Source organism: Sturnira hondurensis, unplaced genomic scaffold, assembly GCF_014824575.4.
Source record: "Sturnira hondurensis isolate 20B ecotype Veracruz unplaced genomic scaffold, ASM1482457v3 Scaffold0021781, whole genome shotgun sequence".
Classification (NCBI taxonomy): domain Eukaryota; kingdom Metazoa; phylum Chordata; class Mammalia; order Chiroptera; family Phyllostomidae; genus Sturnira; species Sturnira hondurensis.
This window is the reverse complement of record NW_028094412.1, coordinates 207,216-231,046: the sequence shown is the minus strand read 5'-3', so window position 1 is coordinate 231,046 and position 23,831 is coordinate 207,216. Positions and strand designations below refer to the sequence as shown.

At 36.6% G+C, this 23,831-nt stretch overlaps 1 protein-coding gene across 16 annotated transcripts in view; it reads left to right on the top strand.

The window, feature by feature from the left end:
* HUWE1 (HECT, UBA and WWE domain containing E3 ubiquitin protein ligase 1) overlaps positions 1–23,831 on the top strand; it is a 157,602-nt gene that overhangs the window by 36,724 nt on the left and 97,047 nt on the right. For all 16 annotated transcript variants that reach the window (XM_037033746.1, XM_037033744.1, XM_037033754.1 and 13 more), the window contains 4 exons: positions 1,697–1,795; positions 2,439–2,645; positions 4,197–4,349; positions 22,260–22,322. In XM_037033746.1, coding sequence (XP_036889641.1) covers positions 1,697–1,795; positions 2,439–2,645; positions 4,197–4,349; positions 22,260–22,322 — 522 coding nt within the window. The remainder of the gene's footprint in view (positions 1–1,696; positions 1,796–2,438; positions 2,646–4,196; positions 4,350–22,259; positions 22,323–23,831) is intronic.

Below are 23,831 nucleotides of genomic sequence, written 5' to 3'. Positions count from 1 at the left end.
TGTCAGCCAAGATGCTATGTGATGCTATGCTATGTAAAGCTATGCTATGCTAGATGCAAGATGCTATGTTCTTGCCTTTGGCAAGCCCAATAGGAGATTCACAGCTAAGACCCCTAGAATTTCAGCCATGCTGTCCCCCGCCAACAACTATTCTAGCATTCAGAAAAATAGCTTCTGGCTTGCTGGAGGACCTTGATAAAAGACTGAATGCCTGATTATGATATATCTATACCAAGTGATTACAAGCCCCAAATGTTCATCATGAACTGGGTGTTATTTAACCCATAGAATCACAAAATTGGATCTGCATAGCTGCATTCCATTATAATTGAGGTGATATATTTGACACTAGGCACAAATGCACTGCATGAGCAGATGGTTCAGGCTCCTATGTTTCCTGTCTCTACTACTCACTACCTCTCCTTCAACCTGTATGACTTCAAGAAGAGAGGGGGAAAATGCATGCCTGGTTTATGGAAGGATTTTTATGCCAAGGACTTTGCATACATTTAATTACCATAGAAATTTGAAGTAGCTCTTCAATAATGCTCACTTTAGAGGAAGAAAAGTTTGGGGACTTAGCCAAAGGAAAACCATTATCTTTAAGCCCTTATTGTTCCCATGTTCTATTTTGAATGCTGAAAATGTTCCTGGTTTAAATCTCACAGAAACATCACTGGATAAATAGGTGGTATCTGTTCATTTTTCAGAAGAGGATACTGAGTGGGATTCAGAGAGGTAGTTTACCAACTACCCAATTCCAAAGCCCTTGCTTTTTGTAATAGTATTCTGTCTTAACAATATTTAAGCTCCTATTATGTGAGATAAGCACTTCATGTATGTAGCAAACATTTGAGCTTCATATTTCTGAGGTAGTCATTAGGTCTGTTTCCCTGGTAAGAAAACTGTGACTTAGAGGTTGGACTTGCTTGTAAACATCAAGGTTAAAAACTGAACCCACGTTTGTTCGGTTCCAAATCTAGACCCATCCCAGGATATACTGTAATGCTGTTACAGAGTTAGAGAGCAAGTGGAATTACTTCCGACTGCCATCTGTCCCAGTGTATCCCCTGCTTCACTTTCAGAGACTTGACTATAAACTCTCAATCCACACCTTGTTTACCTGGAAAAAAGGCTCTTCCATTGGTAAAGGAGAGCTCCAGTGTATGGAAATGGGGACCCTAAGTACAAATAGAGTCCTGGTTTTTTGAAGTTCAGAAACTCTTTGCCCTCCTACAATTGGAGGGTTTGATGTTACAGAAAAATATTGCTAATGCTAATCTTCACCTTTAACTGTGAATTCACTAGGGCTTTTCAGTGTTCTTCTGGTTCACCATTCCTTATCAGGCACTCTGGTTCACTTTCACACTGAGGTACAGATTCCTTCATTTTGTTTTTATTGATGTTTAGCTTGTTTACTTTACTCTGTTGTCTGTATCCTTCCAAGTAGTTTGTCTACATCTAATCTAAAGTTTACCTGAGTTTTAAAAATGCACAGACGGATTGATTGTTTCATTATAAGATTTCCATTTTAATCCCAAGGGATCGTCTGGCAAATTTCCACTTTTCTTAAGTAGTTATTCTATCAAAAGTTAAATTTCCGAGTGTGTTGGCTTAAGGATTTATTTTCCCATTTTTCTTCTTTGTGTTTCCCTTATCTTCCAAAACACCCTTTGTGAATATCTGTTTTTCTTAGCCTGCAGACTGCAGAGCCTTAATAGACAAACTCAAAGTTTGTAATGATGAGCAACTCCTCTTGGAACTGCAACAGATTAAAACATGGAACATTGGAAAGGTAAGTGAACCACTGCTCCCAAAAGATAGGGCTTCCTAGACTAGTACATCTTTTTGTATGCTCTGATATGGAAAGAGGAGCCATAATGAGGTAGCTTCATTCAGCAGTTACTTAATAAGCATTTAGTATATGCATAGCACAGCTCTAGATCAGTAGCTTTTAGTCTGTGAGTGGTTGCCAAGGAAATTTTGAAAGCAAAGAAACGTGAGGAAAATTTTGCTAGCTGAGGAAGAGGAACATTTGCATGGATGTTGATAAAGAATCTCAACTGCAAAATTTCTGACAGTACAAGTTGAAAATAGCCTTAGAATTTTTAATTTTAGTTTAAAAGAATCTTCTTTCAATAACTAAAAATGAACACTTCAAATGAAATCAGTTCTGGCAGGGAGAGTCCCTGTGCTTGTAGACCTCAGAAGGTAGCCAGAATTCTCCCTCAGAGGATTATTAGCAAAGGGGTTTTTGTGGCATCTACTGGTGGTAGTATATGTAGACAGAGACTTTGGATATAACAATGAACTCACATCCACGTGGCTCCAAACAAAGATGGAAAGTGCACTTGTCTAGGTATCATGCGTAGCAATTCATTGTAACAGTGCACCCACACAAATACCTTATTCTCATCCTCCTCTTTCTCTTTCTCCAGTGTGAGTTATATCACTGGGTGGATCTATTGGACCGCTTTGATGGAATTCTGGCAGATGCCGGACAGACGGTGGAGAATATGTCATGGATGCTTGTGTGTGATCGACCAGAAAAAGAACAGCTGAAAATGCTTCTCTTGGCTGTGTTGAACTTCACAGCCTTGCTCATTGAATACAGCTTTTCCCGGCATCTGTACAGTTCCATAGAGGTAGGAGAGTTTCAGGCCTGTGTGATCTGTTCCTAACTAGAATTGTTTATGTCCTGAAATAAGGAAATTGCTATTATTCTCTGAGAATTACTTCTTTCCTTTTCATTTCCTTTCATGGAACTCTGGGATTTTCCACATCAGAGACAATAGTAGGATGTTTCTTCGATATAGATACCCTTCACAGGATCGATGGGAAAATTCTTTATACTCACCTTTATCCTGCCTTTTAAGATTCAAGAAATTAATGAGACTGTAATACGTGTATTGAAGCATTCTTAGGAATTTGCAGGAATTGGTCTTTTCTCCATGTTATTAGAGCAGCCTCAAATTACTTTTAAACTATAAATATAACAGGATATTGCACAGGAATATCCTGTGCACAGGAATCTAAAAGTGGGCACAGGAATCCATGAGCTTCTGAGTTGGTCAGAATCACTATAATAGAAACTCTTTTTCTTTAGCCTAGCTTTAGACTTTTCTATCACAATTGGTTAAGTGCCCTGTTGTGTGTTAATTTTCCTAAGACTTTAGAAAACAAAAACAGAATCAGAACAAACAAGCAAAAAGAAAATAGCTTAGGAAAAGAAGTGGAACTACTGAACTGAAGACCTACCACCCAGAGTTTTAGTGGGGAATGGATAAGCAGTCTGTTGAAGATGAAACAGATTAGCTGCAATTGGAAGTCCATGGTCTTTGGGATAATCAGCAATCGGAAATACCTGGGTTCATTTCCACTTGAGTTACCACATTTTGCCCAAATTTTTGAGGGGAAGTTAAGGATGCATGTTATACATGGGTATAATAATCACATAGCACAGGGCATAATAATTCTGTGTATAATGTGCACCAAAACATGAGTGTAGGTTATGCACAGGAGTGCATTATACACGGCAGAATATGGTGCATGCTACTGATTTTAGTGTTAACCAAATGCCTCAATATGTCAGTGAGTTTTGATTATGTTTAAAAATCCAAATAAACACTATAGATTTTACAGTGTATAAATTTGTACTCTATTTGTATAGATCACTATAGATTTGTACAGGCATATGAAATGTTACGTACACTGTGCTGTAACAGTCATATGCCACCAGGTGTTGGTATCTTTAGCTTCTTCTGTGTGGAGGGCGCTGTGTTTTAATTAATTTCAATTTTTGTCATAAAGGATGCAGAAGGAGCATGAAGTTATTTTTCTTTTACATCACTTTTAGTCTAGTTCGAGAGTATTCTTGAGTTCCACTATGTATTAAAATACCACATTGGGGGGTGTTTTGTTTTGTTTTTGTAATGTTTCTTCCTGTGGGGATGCCTGTGCAGTTTTGATCAGTTCCATTTTATAGCTTTTATTGGACTTTCTGACTTGCTGCCAGATTGTAAGTTTCTTGTGTTGTAGATGCTCAAATAGTTATAAATGTTTTTTGTGTGTATCCTTAAACTTCTTGATAGCTTTGTAAATGTTGACAAATCTACATTGGCATTTTAAGTTTTCAAGGCCTAGTGTGCTTGATACCATGAATTTAACCCCCCCCCCTCCATTTTTTCCCCCTATAGCATTTGACAACTTTATTGGCTTCCTCTGATATGCAAGTGGTGCTGGCAGTCCTTAACCTTCTGTATGTATTTAGCAAAAGATCAAATTACATCACACGCCTTGGATCTGACAAGAGAACCCCACTGCTAACTCGGCTGCAACATTTGGCAGAGGTAAGTCATGCATGCAGAGTTGGAAGGGGACAGACATTGGACCATGTAGCACTTCTTCACAAGTGTTTCTTGCAGTGTCAAAATGGATAGGAGTCCCTAAGTTAGCTTTACTAGTCTAAATGAGTAGAACTATTAGAGCCCACTTAGCTAGTTCCCCAAAAAACCTAGGAAATATACTCAGATAATGGAACAATTTTAAGGGATTTCATGAATCTCTGCTCACAAAGCAGAATCTCTTCTTTGTTCAAAAATGGCGACTTTCTCTGGAAAGGAGGTTCAGAATCAGATTCTACTTTGGAAGGAAATATGGTGCAATAAAAGATCTCAATTTGTGTGCTGGCCCTGTTTATTAACTTTGATACGAGGGTTTTTTTAAGATTTTATTTATTTATCTTTAGAGGGGAAGGGAAGGAGAGATGGAGAGAGATATCAGTGTATGGTTCCCTCTCGTGTGCCTCCTGCTGGGAACTGGCCTGCAACCCAGGCATGTGCCCTGACTGGGAATCAAACCGCGATCATGGGGTTCGCAGGCCTGCGCTCAATGCACTGAGCTACACCAGCCAGGGCCTTGATAAGAGTTTTTATCTGGGAATTTAGTATATCTACCATAAGAGTAGTTTCAGGGTAAAAAAAATTTAAGGTACTTAGTGTTATGCTCAAGAATTGGTTTGCAGTGGTAGTAATTATAATTAAAGGCAAAAGCTCTCAGAAGTTTAGTTCAACCAAACTATTGTCCAATGTTTCTAGAGCCAAATTGATAATACATACTCAGGTTTAAGAGAGATAGCCATTGCTAGAGAGCTTTCTTAGAAGAAAATTTATAAGGCTGATTTTAAAAAACCGATTAACAGTTAACTCACAAATAATAGCTCAAGTTTTAGGCCGTTACTAAGTGCATGATTACTTTAAAGTATTTTTGTATGATTACCAATGTAACACAGTATTGTGAAAATTCTCTAGGGCATATAGGAAAGTATAAAGTAAATATTAACCACCTATAACAAATGGTATCCCCTTTAAGATTTGATAATATTTTCTTCTTGCATTTACAAATATGTACAAAGAGGTGAGGTATGCAACCTGTTTTCTTACATATTGCAGATATTATCTCTTACTATTAAAACATGCAAGACAGTTCAATATTGGATCCCCCAAGTAACAGTTAAAAGGAAAAAGAAGCTGTATCTCAATAGATGTTTTAAAACCATTGAATAAATTCAGCACATTAATAAAAACTAATATGAACTTGTAGGAAACTTAAAGTTTATAAATTATCTACCAGAAGTCATAATGGAAAAACTTTTAAAGCATTTCCATTGATTCAAAAGTCACACAAAAATACCGCCTATTAACTTTTGCCACTTAATTTTGTAGTAGATGTCCTAACCAGTACAACAAGAGTAAAGAAAGAAAGAAAGATTACAAATAAAAAGTGAAAACTCATTATTTGTAGGTTGTAGGATTGAGATTCTTGGGTTTCTGGGGAGATACAAAATTATTAACTAATGAAAGTACAGTGAGGTGACCAAGTAAGCAATTAGTATACAGAAACAAAAGCTCCTCATTATAGAGGACATATGGACAATAATGCAGGAGGGCCGGTGGAGGCAGGATGGAGGTGGGGAGGGCTGGGGGGGTTGGGCTAGGGTGGGAGAAAAGGGCAGAAAACTGTACTTAACAATTTTTAAAAATCATTTGAACAATTGATAATCAATTGAACTGATGTGATTGAATAACATTCTGGTGCAATTTCATTTTGTCATGGACCTGTAACACTTGAACAGTTGGTGGAATAGCAGCTGGTCTGGGGACAACATCAAGCAGCATAGCCAAAGACAAAAGTTAATAGACTGGTGATAGATTGAGAGGTTTTTAAGCATTGTTTTGAAACTGACAAGGACTGTTAATGCAGAATATCCAAGGAGTGCCTTCAAATCAACAAGGATAAGCAGACAAAGGATATGGACAGACAATTCACAGACCAGGGAATTCACCACGTTAAACAGATGCTCAAACTCATTAACAATTAGAGAAATACAAATGAAATAAGCTGTATCAGATAAACAGAAATTAGAAAACTGTATTATGGTAAGTGCTAGCAGGCATCTGAGGCCATAGGAACCCGTATGTATGAATGTAGACTGGTACTCCTGAGTCTATATCCCAAAGATAATCACATTATTCTGTAAGGTGACATCTGTGAGAATATTGCATCTTTGTGGTAGGGAGAACTTGGAGGCAATCTCGGTGTCCATTATTAGTAGGTTGAAAGTAAAATATGGTACATGCATACTATGGGAAAAAGTGCCAAGTCGGGGGGAGAGCTAAAAAATGTTTATTATTGAGTACCATTTCTGAAACTTAAAAATGTATACATAAAAGCAAAATGTAGTTTTGTGAAAACAAAAGATAGATATCAGTGAAGTCTTAGCTTTGGGGAAGAGAAAGCAATGCAAATGGCAATAATGGGTCAGATGGTTTATATAAGTAAGTAAAAGAAAATAAACCTAACCAGCAATAGTTAAGATCTGATAAAACAAAACTAAACCTTTACTTACAGATTTAAAAGATTATCTAAATTTGTTAACAGAGACAGGTGTCATCTTTTCATGGGAAGACTCAGTAGTATACTAGAGGCTCTCTTTGATGAAATTAAAAACTAAAACACAAGTGTCAGTTTACTTACCTGTCTTTCTAATGTAGAACCAAGGACTTTGAGTAAGAGACAGTCTGTTACCTTACTTATGTAAACTACAGCTGTAATCTGTGATTTCCTTAAAGTGGAGGAACAATGTAAAGACTTCAGTTAGTAAAGGAACCTAAATACAGAATTACAAATTTTTGTGATTTGCCCCTGAATCTCTTTTCCCTAATTTTACAGTATTTTTACTTTAGTACCTTGCCTTTTAGTCTTTGCAAAATATTCAGCTTAGTTTTTATAAAATAATTCCCTTTTCAGTTTAAATCATTACTTTACATAGTATTTTAAGATTACATCATTATAATACATGCACTTGTCATAAATGAGCTTGGGGACAAGTAAGCCTGTTTTGGCACACATACAGATAACGGTGGCAGTAAAGGGCTGCCTACACAGGCTGCATCAACCAATGTGTTTTACAGAAGGCTTGGAAAATGCACTTAATCTGTCAAATTGGTTAAGTGGAGACCTGTTGATAGCATCAACTGAAAGCGGAAATGCACAAAAAGAAATCTGAGAAAACATAGATTAAGAGTCAGGGTTTTAAGTTCTTTAATTGGCACAGGAATAGGCAATTATGTCTGCAGAATAAAATTGTAAGCCTTAAGATCAAAACAGTGGGGCAGTTGTCTATTTGAGGGAAAAATGTGTTTAGATCATCTCTTCTCTCTACTCTTAGAAACATTTAGAGGTGAATATAGGCAACTTATAAGGTCATTTGTGAGGAAGTATTTTTTAAGAAAGTGAATAAACCTAGAGGCTATTTTAAAAATTGACAGATTTTAGCATGTTAAAATATTGAAATTTCTATATAACAGAGTTATAAATAAAAGACGAACTCTTAAACTGGAAAAAATATTTGCGGTATATATAACAAAGAAATAATTTGTAAATAGCTTCTATAAATGAACAAAAATGTAAGTAACCCAGTAGAAAAATATTCAAAAGCACGTAAGTAGATGATTCACAGAGGAATACAAAGTTCTGTTTTCTTTTTTAAATTGACCACTAAGTCCTGGCTGGTGTGTCTCAGTGGATTGAGTGCTGGCCTGCGAACCAGAGGGTCACCCGTTTGATTCCCAGTCAGGGAATATACCTGGATTGTGGGCCAGGTCCCCAGTTAGGGGTGTTCGAGAGGTAACCACACGTTGATGTTTCTTTCCCTTTCCCTTGTCCTCTCTCTAAATTGGCTACTAAAACATGGAAAGATTGCACTAGGAGTACTCAGGGGAAATGTGAAATGTACATTGAAGTGAGGTAGGTTGTCTAGGTTGTGGGGAAACAGGTACTTACAGACTATTGATATATGAATACCCTTTTGTAGGGTATTTTGGCATCACTTTTCATTTGAAATTATGTTACAAGCAAATTCAAATGGTATGGAAAATGTATGCATGAGTATTCTTATTGTACCACTGTTGATTAAGAATTTTGAAACATTATATTTAACATGCTATATGCCTACGTGTGACCCTGAAAGATATCAATGAAATGATCTCTTAGCAAAAAAAGTAGTTGAAGATCCCCATTTATGGTTTTTCAAAAGTCCAAAAGTAAAACTAGAGTAATAAAATCCTTTGAGTTACATACCTAATTGTAAACGTAGACAAAGGGAATTGAATTTGGAGAGAAGATGGGTAAGTTTTACTTTTTTGTTCTCTACTTTGAATATTTTATAACTATAGTATATTATATATTACTTGGGTAATTAAATATGAGAATTGTTCATGACTCTTCGCAGATATATTTCTAGTGACTGTTGTTCGTATGTACTGTAGTGTAGTTGTTACCTGACTTAATACCTATTATATGTAATACTCTTAATATCTGAGAGTAGGAATTTTTTACATATATTTTATTAATATATTATATGGGGAGTTCTATGTTAATTTTTTTTCAATTACAGTTGACATTCAATATTATTTTAGTTTAAGGTATACAGCTTATTGGTCAGACATTTATTTATAAGTGATCCCATGATAACCCTTGCACCCATCTGACACCATATATAGTTATTAACAATATTATTGACTACATTTCCTAAGCTGTACTTTACATCCCTGTGTCTGTTTTGTAACTTCCAACTTGTACTTATTAATTCCTCTACCTTTTTCACTCAGTCCTCCAGTCCCTTTCCCCTCTGGCAACCATCAGTCTGTTCTGTATACCTATGAACCTGTTTTTCTTACGTTTGTTAGTTTATTTTGTTATTTCACATATTTCGTACTTAATTAAATTAAGTGATCTGACCACTGAGAAAGGAAAAAAATAAGATGCAGACTGTACTTTTACATGGCACACATGCAAAGTGTGCGATTTTTCTTTTGCTGTTGTTTTGATGAGTCAGGATTATCATGTTCTTTTCTTCCCTTGGATCATTCTATCCCCAGGAAGAATTGCTTAAATGTTTGCTATTATGTTCCTCCTTATTTTGGACTCCTTTTAACTTGGACAGATTTATTCTTTTTGTTCTGAATTGGGCTAAAATAGAAAGATTGAAGGTTGCTTTCTAGTCCTAGACAATTTAGAATCTTGACAGATACAGGACATTGCTAGTTTTGCTAATTTATTTTGGGCTTGATTCTTTGCTGTTACAAGTAAAAGAATTACAGGTTTTTGAGGGTTAGAGATAATATGTTAGGTGTTTAGTAATAGTAGCTGCCATTAGTAATAGCCTCCATTAAAATTTCAAAACTTTGCCCTGGCCTGTGTGGCTCTGTTGGTTGAGAGTTGTCCTTCAAACCAAATGGTTGTAGGCGTGGTTCTAGGTCAGGGCACATGCCCAGGTTGTGGGTTCAGTCCTCCTCAGTCAGGGTACTTGCAGGAGGCAACTGATGTTTCTCTTTGGCATCGATGTTTCTCTCCCTCTCTTTCTCTGTCCCTACCCCTCTCTCTAGAATCGGTAAAAGAAAAAAATGTTTTAATTTTAAAACTTTGTTTTTCTCTAAACTGTAAAATTTCTATAAAAATATAACTTGCTGATGTGGGCTGCTTTGCCCTACATCTTCCTTTTGATATGTAACTTTCATTCTTGTAACAGTGGTCATTATAGACATTTTGGTTCATGTCTCTTGATAGACAGCTTCCCGAATCTGAATTTCTTTGTTAATATCTGCCCTGTGCAACAAACATGTACATTGACTTGCATGTAGCTAAGAACCTGGGTTTAGGAATTGGTCCTAGTTCTGTCAACAGATCAAATTAGTCTCAGCTTATATATCTGTAACTTGGGGGTTTTGATATCTACTTAATTGTTTTTAGGATTAAACTAAACATCATAAATAAAACTGATCACTGAAGATGGCTATGAGAACATAAATTATGTGACATTCCTTTTTACTTTCTTTTACAACTGTATATATTACTTTATATAAATACATATATATGATCACATGATTTTTTTCAGTGCAGGCTTTTTCCTCTTGGGTCATCTTCCCATAACCTAAAATGTATCCTTTTGTATGTATTTTTATCTTTATATTATAGTGACATGTTTAGGGTATTTTTGTTACTAAATTACAAAGGCAGGACACTTACATCTCAATTTTCTTATTTAATACTTTAAAAATTATTTTATTGTTGTTCAGTTACAGTTGTCTTTATTTACCCCCCTCCACTCACCCCCACACCAGCCAAACCCACCTCCCTCCCTTGCTTCCATGCCCCCTCCTTGGTTTTGTCCACGTGTCCTTTATAGTTGTTCCTGAAACCTTTAAGTCACTCTGTATAGCTATAAGTCATTTGCTTTTGATGGCTATATATTTCCGTAGTTTGGATTTGTCATAATTCAGCTATTTCTCAACTAATGCATATTCATGTTTTTCCTGTTAAGAACAATGATTTCTACATTAAGTGATCTTGTATATATGCCCTTACTTGGTGAAACTTTTGATTCTATGATAGAATCTCAGATATCTTTGTTACTTTAGTTGCCACTTAGGTGAAGAATAATGAATTTGAGCATCTTTTCATGTTTCGCCATTAAGATTTGCTCTTGTGAATTGTCAGTTCATATATTGTACCCATTTTTCCATTGCTTTAGTGTTTTTGAACTATAAAAACTATTGGTGGTATTAGCCCTTTGTCATCTGTTAAAAGTATGTTATCCCCTCTGGCTGGCATGGCTTAGTGGATTGAATACCGGCTTGTGAACCGAAGGGTCGCAGGTTGGATTCCCAATCAGGTCATGTGCCTGGGTTGCAGGCCAGGTCCCCAGTAGGGGGCACTCGAGAGGAAACCACACATTGATGTTTTTCTCCCCCTCTCCCTCCCATCCCTTCTCTAAAAGTAAATAAAATCTTTATAAAAAACCCAAAGTATAGTATCCCTTAATATTTGTTTTCTTTGTGCATTTGCATACATAGTGTTTTCCAAAAATGGTTCAGAAATAGTGTCTTATGGCATTTAAAGGTTTTGAATAGCATGTTTTTGTCTTTATGAAAAATGACTTTGTATGTGGAATCTTTGCTCATGGTAGTTTTAGTGACTCAACCCAGTGGTGTGGGCTGAAAGTGAATATGAATAGTGGTTAAAGAACTGCAAATGTAAGTGAAGTTCTCCAGGAAGACTAGTTGAATCTGTTAAAAGCCAATTGATTGGTTAATGCTAGGGTCTAGTACACAGATTCTTACACTTGAGCATGCACCAGAATCACTTTATTAAAGCATAGATTGATCTCCCTCCCTTGCTAACACCCCCTCAGGTTCTGATTCAGTAAGCTTAGGGCAGGTCTTGATAATATGTGTTGCTAACAAGTTCCAGGTGATTCTAAGGCTGCTTGGTCCTGGGACCACACTTGGAGAATCACTGGTCTTTTCTGTCCTGTTGGGGTAAAGTTACAGAATTTGAACAAATTCTTTGTACAGTCCTACATAATGTACAGTCATACAGATGTTCCTCATTAAACATAATGAGGAAGTACTTTTCCTATTAAGTATTAAAACTTTTAAAAATAAAGCTACAGGAATTAAAATAGTGTGGTAATAACAGTGGAATTGACCAGTTAAAAGTTTCTAGAAACGGATCTAACACATAAGAATCACATTTATAGTAAAGATGGCATTTTAGGTTAGCAGAAAAAAAAAATTATTGAATAAATGATATTTTAAAAACTGGCTAGCTATTTGTAGGATAATTAAGGTAGATCCTGCTTCATCAAAGTAATTTAAAGCATGAAGCTAAAAGCATTGAAAGAAAGTACAGCTATATGTTTTTATGTTGTTTGGGGTAAGCAAGGTCTTTTAAGGACTAAAGCTAGCACCATCAAAGAATAAACTAATGTTATATTCTATATGTGAATATTTTCAATACTGTCATATTATGCCATTATATGATTATCTCAGTTTATGTAATGTTTCTCATATTGCCACAGTGAATAATGCATCGATATTTGGCCTTACTTAGCAACAGATATTTGTTTTAAGTTCTTACTGAATGTAGGACCTTGTACTTCACAAATTCTTATCTCATTTAATTTTTGCAAAGGTGATACAAGCATAATCTCAATTTTGTACATAGGCTCAATTTTGAGGTAAAGAGCAAAGAAATCAAATAATTTGTTCTCAGTGTCATTGAAGAGGAACATAATAGCCAGCTGTCTTAAATCTTTGCCTTTTCACTGGTTCTTCCTATCTAAATGTATGTTATTTTGAAAGGCAAGAGAAAGCGAGAAAATATTTTTTCTTGGTCATTCTCATTAAAAGTTTGTCTCTTTTGTTGATTCTTCCAAAGGACAAAGATCCTTCTAAATTTGGTTTATTTGATTCTTTTTTTCTATTTTCTGTTTCATTTATCTTTGCTCTAATTTCTACTATTTGCTTTCTGCTTGGGAATAGTTTGCTTTTGTTTTTCTAGTTCCTTAAGGTGGAAGGTTAGGTTACCACTGATTTGAGATCTTTTTTAAATGTAGGCAATTACAGCTATAAATTTCCTTCCAGGCAGCGCTTTATGTGTATCCCATAAGTATTAGTATATTGTGTTCTCATTGTTTTTAATCACAAGGAATTTTCTAATTTCCATTGTGATTTCTTTTTTTACCCATTGGTTGTTATCCAGATTTCCTTTCATGATGGATTTCTAATTACTTTCCGTTGTCATTGAAGAAGATACTTTGTATGATTTTAGTCTTTATAAATTTCTTTGTTTCTTTTCTAGGTTAAAATATAGTCTATCTGGGAGAATGTTTTATGTGTACTTGAGGAGAGTGTGTCTTCTGCTGTTGTTGGGTAGATTGTTATATATATTTGTTAGGTCTAGTTGATTTAATGTTCAGGTCTTCTATTTTTTGTTTCTCTTTTCTCTAGTTATTGAAGTTTGCCCTGTGGGTTACGATTAACATCTTAATTATTGAAGTTAGTTCAATTTAATACCAACTTAGTTTTCATAGTAGACCAGAACTTTGCTCCTATATAGCTCTGTTCCCTTCCATACATTTTATGTTGTTTTTGCCACAAATTACATCTGTCTACATTTTGTGCACATAAGCATGTATTTATCATTACTTTTTATGTTGTCTTTTTTAAAACAGTAAAGTTATACACCAAAAATACATTAATACTGACTTTTATATTTACCTATATAGTACCTTTCTGGTGTATATTATTTCTTTTTTTAAAAATATATTTTATTGATTATACCATTACAGTTGTTCTATTCCCCCCCTTCATTCCCCTCCACCCGCATACTCCCTCCCCCACCATTCCCCCCCCCTTAGTTTATAACCACGTGTCTCAAGTTCTTTAGATACTATATTTTCCCCCACTATTCTCGCCCTCCCCCTATCTATTTTCTACCTACCATCTATGCTATTTTCTGTGCCTTCTCCCCCCTTCTCCCCCTCCCACCCCCCTGTATCTAACCCTCCATGTGTTCTTCATTTNCTCATTTTTTTGAATTCTCATTTCTTCATTCCTTTCTGGTTGGATGTTTTATTCTTCCTTCTGGTCCATTCCATTGATTTGAGTCCCAGTTTCCTTTCCATCACTATTGGTTTCCTGTGCATCTCCCTTCATTTCAATTAGTTTAGCCTTCATATGTTCCTCTAATTTGTGACTATAATCTACCAGTTCTGTGAGCATCCTGATAAATAGTGTCTTGAATTGTGCTTCTGAGAGGCTGGCAATTTCTCAGTCACTTAGAGTTATTGGCTCTGGGACTTTGAGTTCTTCTTGCACCATCTTTTGGGCTGTTCGTGCCTGTTCCATAGCAGGATCAGAGCCCTAAAGTATTCACTAGAACAGGGCAACTAAGTCGCTGGGTTGTGACGCTGTATGTGGGGGCGGGGTCAAAGAGGGACAGTGGCTTCCTCCCTGCCGCCTGCCGCGGCAGCCCCGGCGCCACAGCCACCACCGTCACCAGGCCCACGTGCTTCGTTCCACTGCACGCGAGTGTGCCACCGCCGTCAGCCCTCCACCACTAGGTTCGCCCCCTGGGGCCTGTGTGGTCCGTCTCACTGTGCGCGAATGTGCGACTGCGGTCAGTCTACCCCACACCCCGACTGGTTCTGGGCTGCCTGCACACCTAGGTTGGGGGATCTGTCCTGCCCGACCCAGCTCCGCTGCTGGCTCCACCTCTCTTACCATCCCCGTTGAACGGTTCGTAGTCGTCGGACTTCCGTATAACTCCGTTTTCTGGTCTTTGGGTGTGTCCTAGTTCTCCGAACCTTTGTTGTGTTCAAACTTGGTTGTGGGAGAAGGCACAGTGTTTCCACCTATGCCTCCATCTTGGCGGAAGTCCTGTTTTTTATTTCTTTATATGGAGTCAAGTTACTAGTGTCCCATGCCCTGTCATTTCAGCCTAAAGGACTTCCTTTAACATATCTTCTGGCAGATCAACTAACAAGAAGCTTTCTCAGCTTTTATTTGGGAATGTCTTGATTTCTGCTACATGTTTGAAAGATAATTATGCCATATACAGAATTCTTGATTGGTAGTTCTTTCCTTTTGAAACTTTATATCTTCCAACTGTATTCTGGGCTCCATAGTTTCTGGTGATAAATCAGCTGTTGACATCGTGGAGGAACACTGATACATAACAAGTTACTTTTCTATCGCCACTTTCAAGATTTTCCTCTTTGTCTTGGCCTTTGACAGTTATAGTGTGTATTTCTATGGGTCTCTGTAGATTTGCCATATTGGAGGTCATTGAGCTTGGATTTGTAGATTCATGTCCTTTGTCCAATTTGAGGCATTTTTGGTCATTATTTCCTTAAATAATCTCTCTGCCCCTTTTTCTCTTTCCTTTTCTACTGGAACTCATTATACATATGTTTACTTTTTTTTAAGTTATAGCTTTCTTTTTTTAAAGATTTTATTTATAGAGGGGAAGGGAAGGAGAGAGGGAGAGAAATATCAATGTATGGTTGCCTCTCTTGTGTCCCCTGCTGGGAACTGGCCTGCAACCCAGGCATACAACCCAGGCATATGCCCTGACTGGGAATCGAACCGTGATCCTTTGGTTTGCAGGCCTGTGCTCAATCCACTGAGCTACACCAGCCAGGGCCATATGTTTACTTTTCTTTCTACTCTTCAGACTGGGTAATCTCAGTTGATTTATCTTCAAGTTCATTGAGTCTTTTTTCACCTTCCAGTGTTTATTTTTAGATATACTATTGTCCATATTTTTACAAAAGTTATACATGTTAAGTTTTGAAAATTAAGAAAATACCACCACAATGTAGGAAAAACTGTTAACATCATGTTTCATATGCTTCTTCCTCCTCACCAACCCATGGTATTTTTTACCATAGTATTAAACATTTTTGAAAATACCATTTTTAAAAACTGGGCAATAGTCTTGGCTTCTGATCCCCTCTCCTTGCCCTCTTGAGTTTCCATGGCTGTCCTTCTATGTCTGCTTGTCTGGTGCCCCATCCTCTGCTCAGTTGTTCAGGGTACCACTCCAGTTCCATTGGATTATTTGTTTTTATGCCAGTACTATGCTGTTTTGATTACTGTGGCTTTGTAACAAACAATGTTTGATGTCAGGAAGTGTGATGCCTACCTTCAGGTTTGTTGTTCTTAGGATTGCTTTCTATTTCTGTGGAAAATGTCATTTGCATTTTTATAGTGATTATATTCAATCTGTAGATGGTGATGGATAGTATGGACACTTTAACAATATTCTTCCAATTCACAAACACTGGATATCTGTCCATTTGTTTGTGTATTCTTCAATTTCTTTCATTAGTGGTTTATATTGGGTTGGCCAAAAAGTCCGTATGGTTTTTGTGTAAAATAAGACATGTTTTTCATTTTCAACAATAATTTTATTGATTTGAATATTGGATATTTTGAGTATGTCAGTTATCTTTTGTGTGGTATAATGTTGATTGTTCTCAACTGATGTGTCAATTTTATTTTTATCAACTTCAGATGCTCTACCCCAACCATAGAGCATCGGCCAGTGAGACATCTCCAGCATGAGACTCAAAAACCAGTTTTGACACATTTGATCAGTTACAACACCTCCATATGCTACATAAATCTTTTTTTGTTTCAGTTGCATATTTACCTTTCTTGAAATAATCTTAATGTGCCAAAAGTGTTGCATATTTTCTTCCATTTTCAATATCAAAATAGCTATACAAAAATTCACCAATTTCTATGTTTTTTTTAAAAAAACATGCCTATATGACAACTGTCACAATACCATCTAACAAAATTGTTTCAAGTGAAGTTAAGACAACTAAGCACTACCAGAGCTGTCATACAAGGGAAAAAAAATCCCTAAATGAACTTTTTGGCCAATCCAATCAATAGCTAGCAGTGTACAGGTCTTTTTTCCGCTGTGGTAAAATTTATTTCTGAGTATTTTACTGTTTTCAGTACTCATAAATGGGCTTATTTTCTTTCTTTATTTTTCACATGGCTCATTGTTAGTGTATAGAAATGTGACTGATACCTGTGTGTTGATTTTGTATCCTAGAATTTTACTTAATTTATTCTAACAGTTTTGGGAGTAGTTGTTAGGGTTTTCTATACACAATTATATCATTTGCAAGCAGACAGTTTACTTATTCCTTTCCTCATTGGATGCCTTTTATTTGTTTTTCTTGCATAATTACTCGGGCTAGGACACCCAGTACTGTATTGAATGGGAGAGGTAAAAGTGGGCACCTTTGTCTTGTTCTAGTCTTAGAAATCTTTCAACCTTTCACTGTTAAGTATGATGTTAGCTATAGACTTGTCATATGTGGCTTTTCTTATGTTGATGTGTGTTTCTTTCATATGCCCCCTGTTTTTTTAGTTTGTATTTTGAAATGATGTTGAATTTTGTTAAGTTTTTTAATGTTGAGAGGATCCTGTGATTCTTTCATTCTACTGATGTGATGTGTTATCACATTTATTGATATGCTTATGTTGAATCATCCTTGGATCCCAGGGATAAATTCCACTTGATCATGATTTGTGATCCTTTAAGTTTCATGTTCAATTCAGTTTGCTAGTTTTTTTGACGATGCTTTTTGCATCTTGTGTTGATTGCGGATATTGTCCTATAGTTTTCTTTTCTTGCACTGTCCTTTCTGGCTTTGGTATCATACTAATTCTAGCCTCATACGATAAGTTTAGAAGTATTCCTTCTTCTTTGATTTTTTTTGGTAAGAACTTGAAAAGAATTGATGTTAATTCTTCTTTAAATATGTTGTAGAATTCACCAGAAAAATCATCTGACTCTGCTTTATGGGAGTATATTTAGATTACTGATTCAGTCTCCTTGTTATTGGTCTATTTATATTTTCTAATTCTTCATGATTCAGTCTTGGTAGGTCGTATGTTTCTAGGAATTTATCCAGTTATTCTAGGTTTTCCATTGTGTTGACTTTCTGTTATCAGGTTTGTGGACAATTTATTCATAGTTATCTCTGACGAAACTTTGTATCTCTGTGATGTCAGTTGTAATGTCTGTCTTCTCTTTTGTTTCTCATTTATATTTTAGTCAAGCTAAAGTTTTCTCTTTTTTTGTTTATCTCTTTTAAAAAGTTTATTTTTGTTGATCTTGTCTTTTTTTATGGTCTCTATTTCATTTATTTCTGCTGTGATCTTTGTTACTTCATAACTTCCTTGTACTAATTTTGGCCTTAGTCCTTTTTCTAGTTCCTTTAGGTATGAAGTTAGGTCATTTATTCAAGGTCTTCTTGTTTCTTAATGTAGGTATATATTCCTATAAAATTCACTCTTAGAATAGCTTTTGGTGCATCCCATACATTGTAATATATTGTATTTCCATTTTCATTTGTCTCAAGATTTTTTTAATGTTCCCCTTTGCTTTCTTCTTTTGATGCATTGGTTGTTTAGGAGTATTTGATTTACATGTTTGTGCATTTTCTAGTTTTTCTCCTGTTAACTGATTTCTGTTTTCATGCCATTGTGGTCAAGAAAGATACTTGGTGTGATTTTAGTCTTCTTGAATTAGCTAAGACTTGTTTTGTGACCTATCACAATACATCTGGAGAAATGTTCCGTGTCATTTGAGAAGAGTATGATTTTTCTGCTGTTGAATGAAATGTTCCGCATATGTCTTTTGAGTCCATTGATCTAAAGTATAGTTCAAGCCAATCATTTCCTTATTGATTCTCTGTGTGGCCAATTTATCCATTGTTGAAAGTGAGGTATTGACATCCCCTACTATTGCATCATCTATTTGTCCCTTGAGGTCTGTTAGTATTTGCTTAATATATTTAGGTACCCCAATGTTCACTGCATACATGTTTACTGTTGTTATAACCTCATGATGAATTGACCCCTTTATCATTGAATAATGGTGTTCTTTGTTGTTTCAGCTGTTGAAAGTCTATTTTGTCTGATACAAGTACAGCTATCCCTGCTCTTTTTTTCCCACTTGCACAGAATATTATTTTCCATCCCTTCCCTTTGACCTGTGTGTGTCCTTAAAGTAGAAATGCATCTCTTGCAGGCAACTTACAGTCGGGTGTTTTTTTTTTCTTTAGATTTTTTATTGTGCTATTATAGTTGTCCCATTCTCCCCCTTTGTCCTCCTCCTCCCAGCCCACTTGCCACTTCCACAGTCAGTACCCACACCCTCGTCCATGTCCATAGGTCATTTATGAATGTTCTTTGACTAGTCCCTTCCCCTTCTTTTCACCATTATCCCCCTCACCCCTCCAGTCACTGTCACTCTGTTTCATGGTCCCATGCATCTGGTTCTGTTTTGCTCATTAGTTTAATTCTGTTCATTAGATTCCTCTTACAGGTGAGATCATATGGTATTTGCCTTTCATGGACTGGCTTATTTCACTTAGCATAATACTCTCCAGTTCCATCCATGCTGTCACAAAGAGCAGGAGCTCTTTCTTTCTTTCTGCTGCATAGTATTCCATTGTATGAATGTACCACAGGTTTTTTTTTTGCTCCATTCATTTACTGATGGGCACGTAGGCAGTTTCCAGCACTTGTCTATTGTAAATTGTGCTGCTGTGAACATTGGGGTGCATATGTACTTTTGAATTGGTGGTTCAGGATTCTTAGGATAGATTCCCAGCAGTGGAGTTGCAGGGTCAGAAGGCAGTTCCATTTTTCATTTTTTGAGGAAATTACATACTATTTTCCACAGTGGCTGTGCAAGTCTGCATTTCCACCAACAGTGCACTAGGGTTCCCTTTTCTCCACAATCTCACCAGCACTTGTTGTTTATCAATTTGTTAATGATGGCCATTCTGACCTGTGTGAGGTGGAATTTCATTGTGGTTTTTATTTGTATCTCTCTGATGGCTAGTGATGCTGAGCATCTTTTCATAATGTCTGTGGGCCATCTGTATGTACTCCTTGGAGAAACAAAGGAAAAAATATACAAATGAAACTATGTCAAATTTAAATGTTTCTGTACAGCCAAAGAAACCATCACCAAAATGAAATGGGAAGTGACCATATGGGCAAACATATTTGCCACTGATACATTGGGGTTTTTCTCATTTTAATTTATTTTTCTTCACCCAAGGACATGCTCACTGATTTTAGAGTGGAAGAGGGGGAGAGAGAGAGAGTGAGAGTAACAGTGATTAGTTGTATTTTGTATATATCCAGACCAGGGACCAAACTCACAAACCTAGGCATTTTCCCTGATCTAGAGTCAAAAGCACAACCTTTCAATTTTCAGGATGATGATCCAACCAAGTGAGCCACTCTGTGCCTTTTGATTGGAAAAATAAGCTCATCTATCAATATATTTAGAGTAATTATTTGATAGTCACACACTTAGTAATGTCAGTTTATTAATAGTTTTGTGACTGTTTTATATTTCCTGTCTGCCTTTGTGAATTTATGGTTTCCCATAGTAGTATGCTTTGATTTCCTTCTCCATATTTTCTGTGTACCCAACCTAGATTTTTGCTTTGTGTTTTCCATAAGCCTTATGTAAATCATCTTATAACAGTTCATTTTAAGCTGATAACAACTTAACTTTGATTACATACAAAACTTTCCTCTTTCTACGCTTCCCCTCCATTTTATGTTTTTGGTGTCACAATTTACTTCTTTTTTATATTGTGAATTCATTAACAATATTTTAGCCCTTGGTATTTTTTAAAGCATTCAATTTATTTATTTTTAGAGGGTGGGGAAGGGAGGGAGAAAAACATCAGTGTGTGGTTGCCTCTCACATGCCCCCTACTGGGGACGTGGCCCGCAACCCAGGCATGTGCCCTAATTGGGGATTGAACCTGCGAACCTTTGGTTGGGCGGCTGGCACTCAGTCTATGCCAGCCAGTGCTAGCCCTTAGTATTTTTCATACTTTTGTCCTTTTACTTTTATTACCCATGGGTGATTGTTTAAGACAGGGTTCTCCTGAAGCTTTCAAACAGCTGCTGAGAGTGGCTGTGGCAAGTTTACAGGCCACAGCAGGCAGGGTTCACAGCCGGGACCAAAGTCTGTATATGCTTATTACACTGAATCTCTTGGCATATGGGGTTGGGTTCTACAGCTTACACAAAGGCATTTTTGTCTGGATGGATGCCAAATTGTTTTGGTAGGGACAGGGAACAAGACATCTTCACTCCTCATGTGCTCTAATTTATTTTTTTACTATTATAATTTTGGTCACTCTGGAAATTAGATTCTCACCCCTTTCCAGAATTTGTTGTTATGGTTTGTTGTTTGTTTAGAATTTTCCGAACTGATTTCATGATTCATTGATTTGTGTCATCATTGAAATCTCTGTTCTGTTAATGGCTTCCCTAATGATTTGCCTTAAATTCCTAGAACAAAAACAAAACAAAACAGTCTTTGCAGGTGGGTTCTGTGTGTATTTTGGTGTCTTAAATTTCAATACTCAACTAAAAGTTTACAATTCTGCCTTAGTCTTCACTTATGACTTGTGCAAAGTCTGATGGGCAGCCAGAAATGTGTGAACTTGGGCCTTCTCAGATCGTTTCTGACAATGTGCCTAGCCTTGGCCTTCCAGATTCCCAGGAATAAAAAAAAGCCCCTACTCTCCATAGCATTTCACTCTCTAGCTTTTCATCCCAAGCTTTAGTTGGTTTATATCCCAGTCGTATGTCTTGTTCCAGAAAGCAGGGACTAATGCATTTATTCTTGCATGTTTTCAACTGATGTTCAATTCACCCTTGGAAGAGTTACAGATTAATCAAGAAAATTATTGTCAGCTCAAATGCTATTAAAATGCAGGCTACTTATTAAGAAAGATTATGGCTGAAATTTGAGATTTGGAAGCCAAAAATAGAGTACATTTGAGCCATTCTCCTTTACCTTATGGACTAGTACTTTTTAATGAGTTTTTTTGACTTTGTGGTAGCAGAAGTGGTGAGTAATGCAGAATCTTCTGCTTTGCAGCTTGCCTCTTGTAAAAGATTAAGGAACTGAAGAGCATGTTATTCCACCCTAGTGAGGGAAGTGAACAGGTTGAGTACAGTACTAAAGGCCTGATGGGCCTTTAAAGGCTGACAAGATTCACCTGTCAGCAAGCACGACCCCAGGCGTGTAGAATGAAATTGCTTGCAATAGGCCCAGTAACATCTTCATAGAATGGTGAAATTGATCTCATGAAAGAAATTACTTTTAGGCAGACCATCTTTGCTTGAGTCTTAAGTCTTTGCTTTCTTTTGCTCCCTCTTTTTATTTGACTTTCACATTATATATCTTCTCAACACTGTGTTCCAAGCAGCCACATACTCTGAAATGTTTTAAACACAAGGCCTTAAGCACTGTTTAAACACTGTCTTTCTTTATTTTCCAAGAGCTGGGGTGGAAAGGAGAATGGCTTTGGACTTGCAGAATGTTGCAGAGACTTGCATATGATGGTAAGTCACTCTTTGGGATGTGGGTGTCCTTGGCATAGCTGTGTATGCTCTCTTTTTAAGCTTTACTTTACATTGACCATATGGTATATAAAGTTGCCACCTCACATTAGCAACCTAAGAGCAATTGTGATATAGTAAGCCTTGTCTAGAAATGCTTGGACCCTCAATGTCCTGGCAGCAGATGAAGAATCTGAAGCACAGTATCTGCTCATACCCAACTCTTTTGTAGAAAACTACATTGGGTAAATCAGTTTGCATTGATGAAAAATCCCTGAAAGTCCATTTACTTGCATTCTCTCACTGGAGCTGTCGGAATCCTGGACAGTCTGGCATGATTTAAGAGTGGCTGTTTGAAAAAGTTCTACCACTAGGGTTAAGAACTTAACATGTTCCATGTGCTTTCCATGTTTACCCCTCATGCCCTGTCCTGCTTGTACCTTTCACCTACGCTTAGGTTATGGGCTTAGAGCATCCTCCCTCCGCTTTGCTATGTTACTGTGGAACCACAAGGCACAGCTGGATTTGTTATAAAAATTCTGTGCCTAGAAGCAACTATATTTTCCAACAGAAGTACTTGTATAGGACAGATAGCAGTGATGAAATTTAGTGAATTTTAGCAAGCCTTTTCCCCTTGGAGAATGGCTTTTTTTTTTGGTCACAGAAAATGACAAATTAGAACAAATTACTTTCCCTTCTTAGCTGGTATATTTCATGCAGTGTGCATTACATTAATGAATATTGGATAATATGGGAGGTGAGTGTTATCTATTTAATAATCAAAGCTACATAAATCTTACAGTGTATTTAGTTTGGAATTCTAATTTTCATCTTAGTTTAGTTGGTTAATTCTGAGCCTCCTTGTGCATAAGAATCTCATTCTTTGCACATTGTCAAAACAGTAAGATATATCCTGCTGAGATTCCATGATGTCTATTACTCATTTTGGTCCCTGCCTATCTTAAGAAATAGCACACCTTTTTATTTATTGATATTTAGCATGATATGAGACTTTGAAAAATATGTGTACTTTGAAAGCAAGTAATACATAAACATGTTTTAAAAATTCCAAGTATAAAGGTGTATACAATAATTTCATCCCAAGAAGCAACCACTGCTACTCGTTTCTTTCTTTGTTAAAAAAAAAGTTTTATATATTGATTTTAAATAAGAAAGAGGAATGGGGAGACAGAAACACTGATAAGTTGTTCCACTTATTAATGCATTCATTAGTTGATTCTCGTATTTGCCCTGGCTGGGGGATTGAACCCACAACCTTGGCATAGTGGGATGTTGGTCTAACCAACTGAGCTACCTGGCCAAGGCCTGGTTTTTATCAAGGATACATTTTAATAGGCGTGCTCTTGTGATCTTATTTTGTTTTTCATGTTGCTTTTCTAGAGTTAAAGAAGATGTGTTGTCAGGGTCTGAATTATATTGATTTGATATCTGCCTATACAGGAAAGCAGGTGGATATTATGAGAAGTGTTATAGAAAGGTATGAAAAGGAGT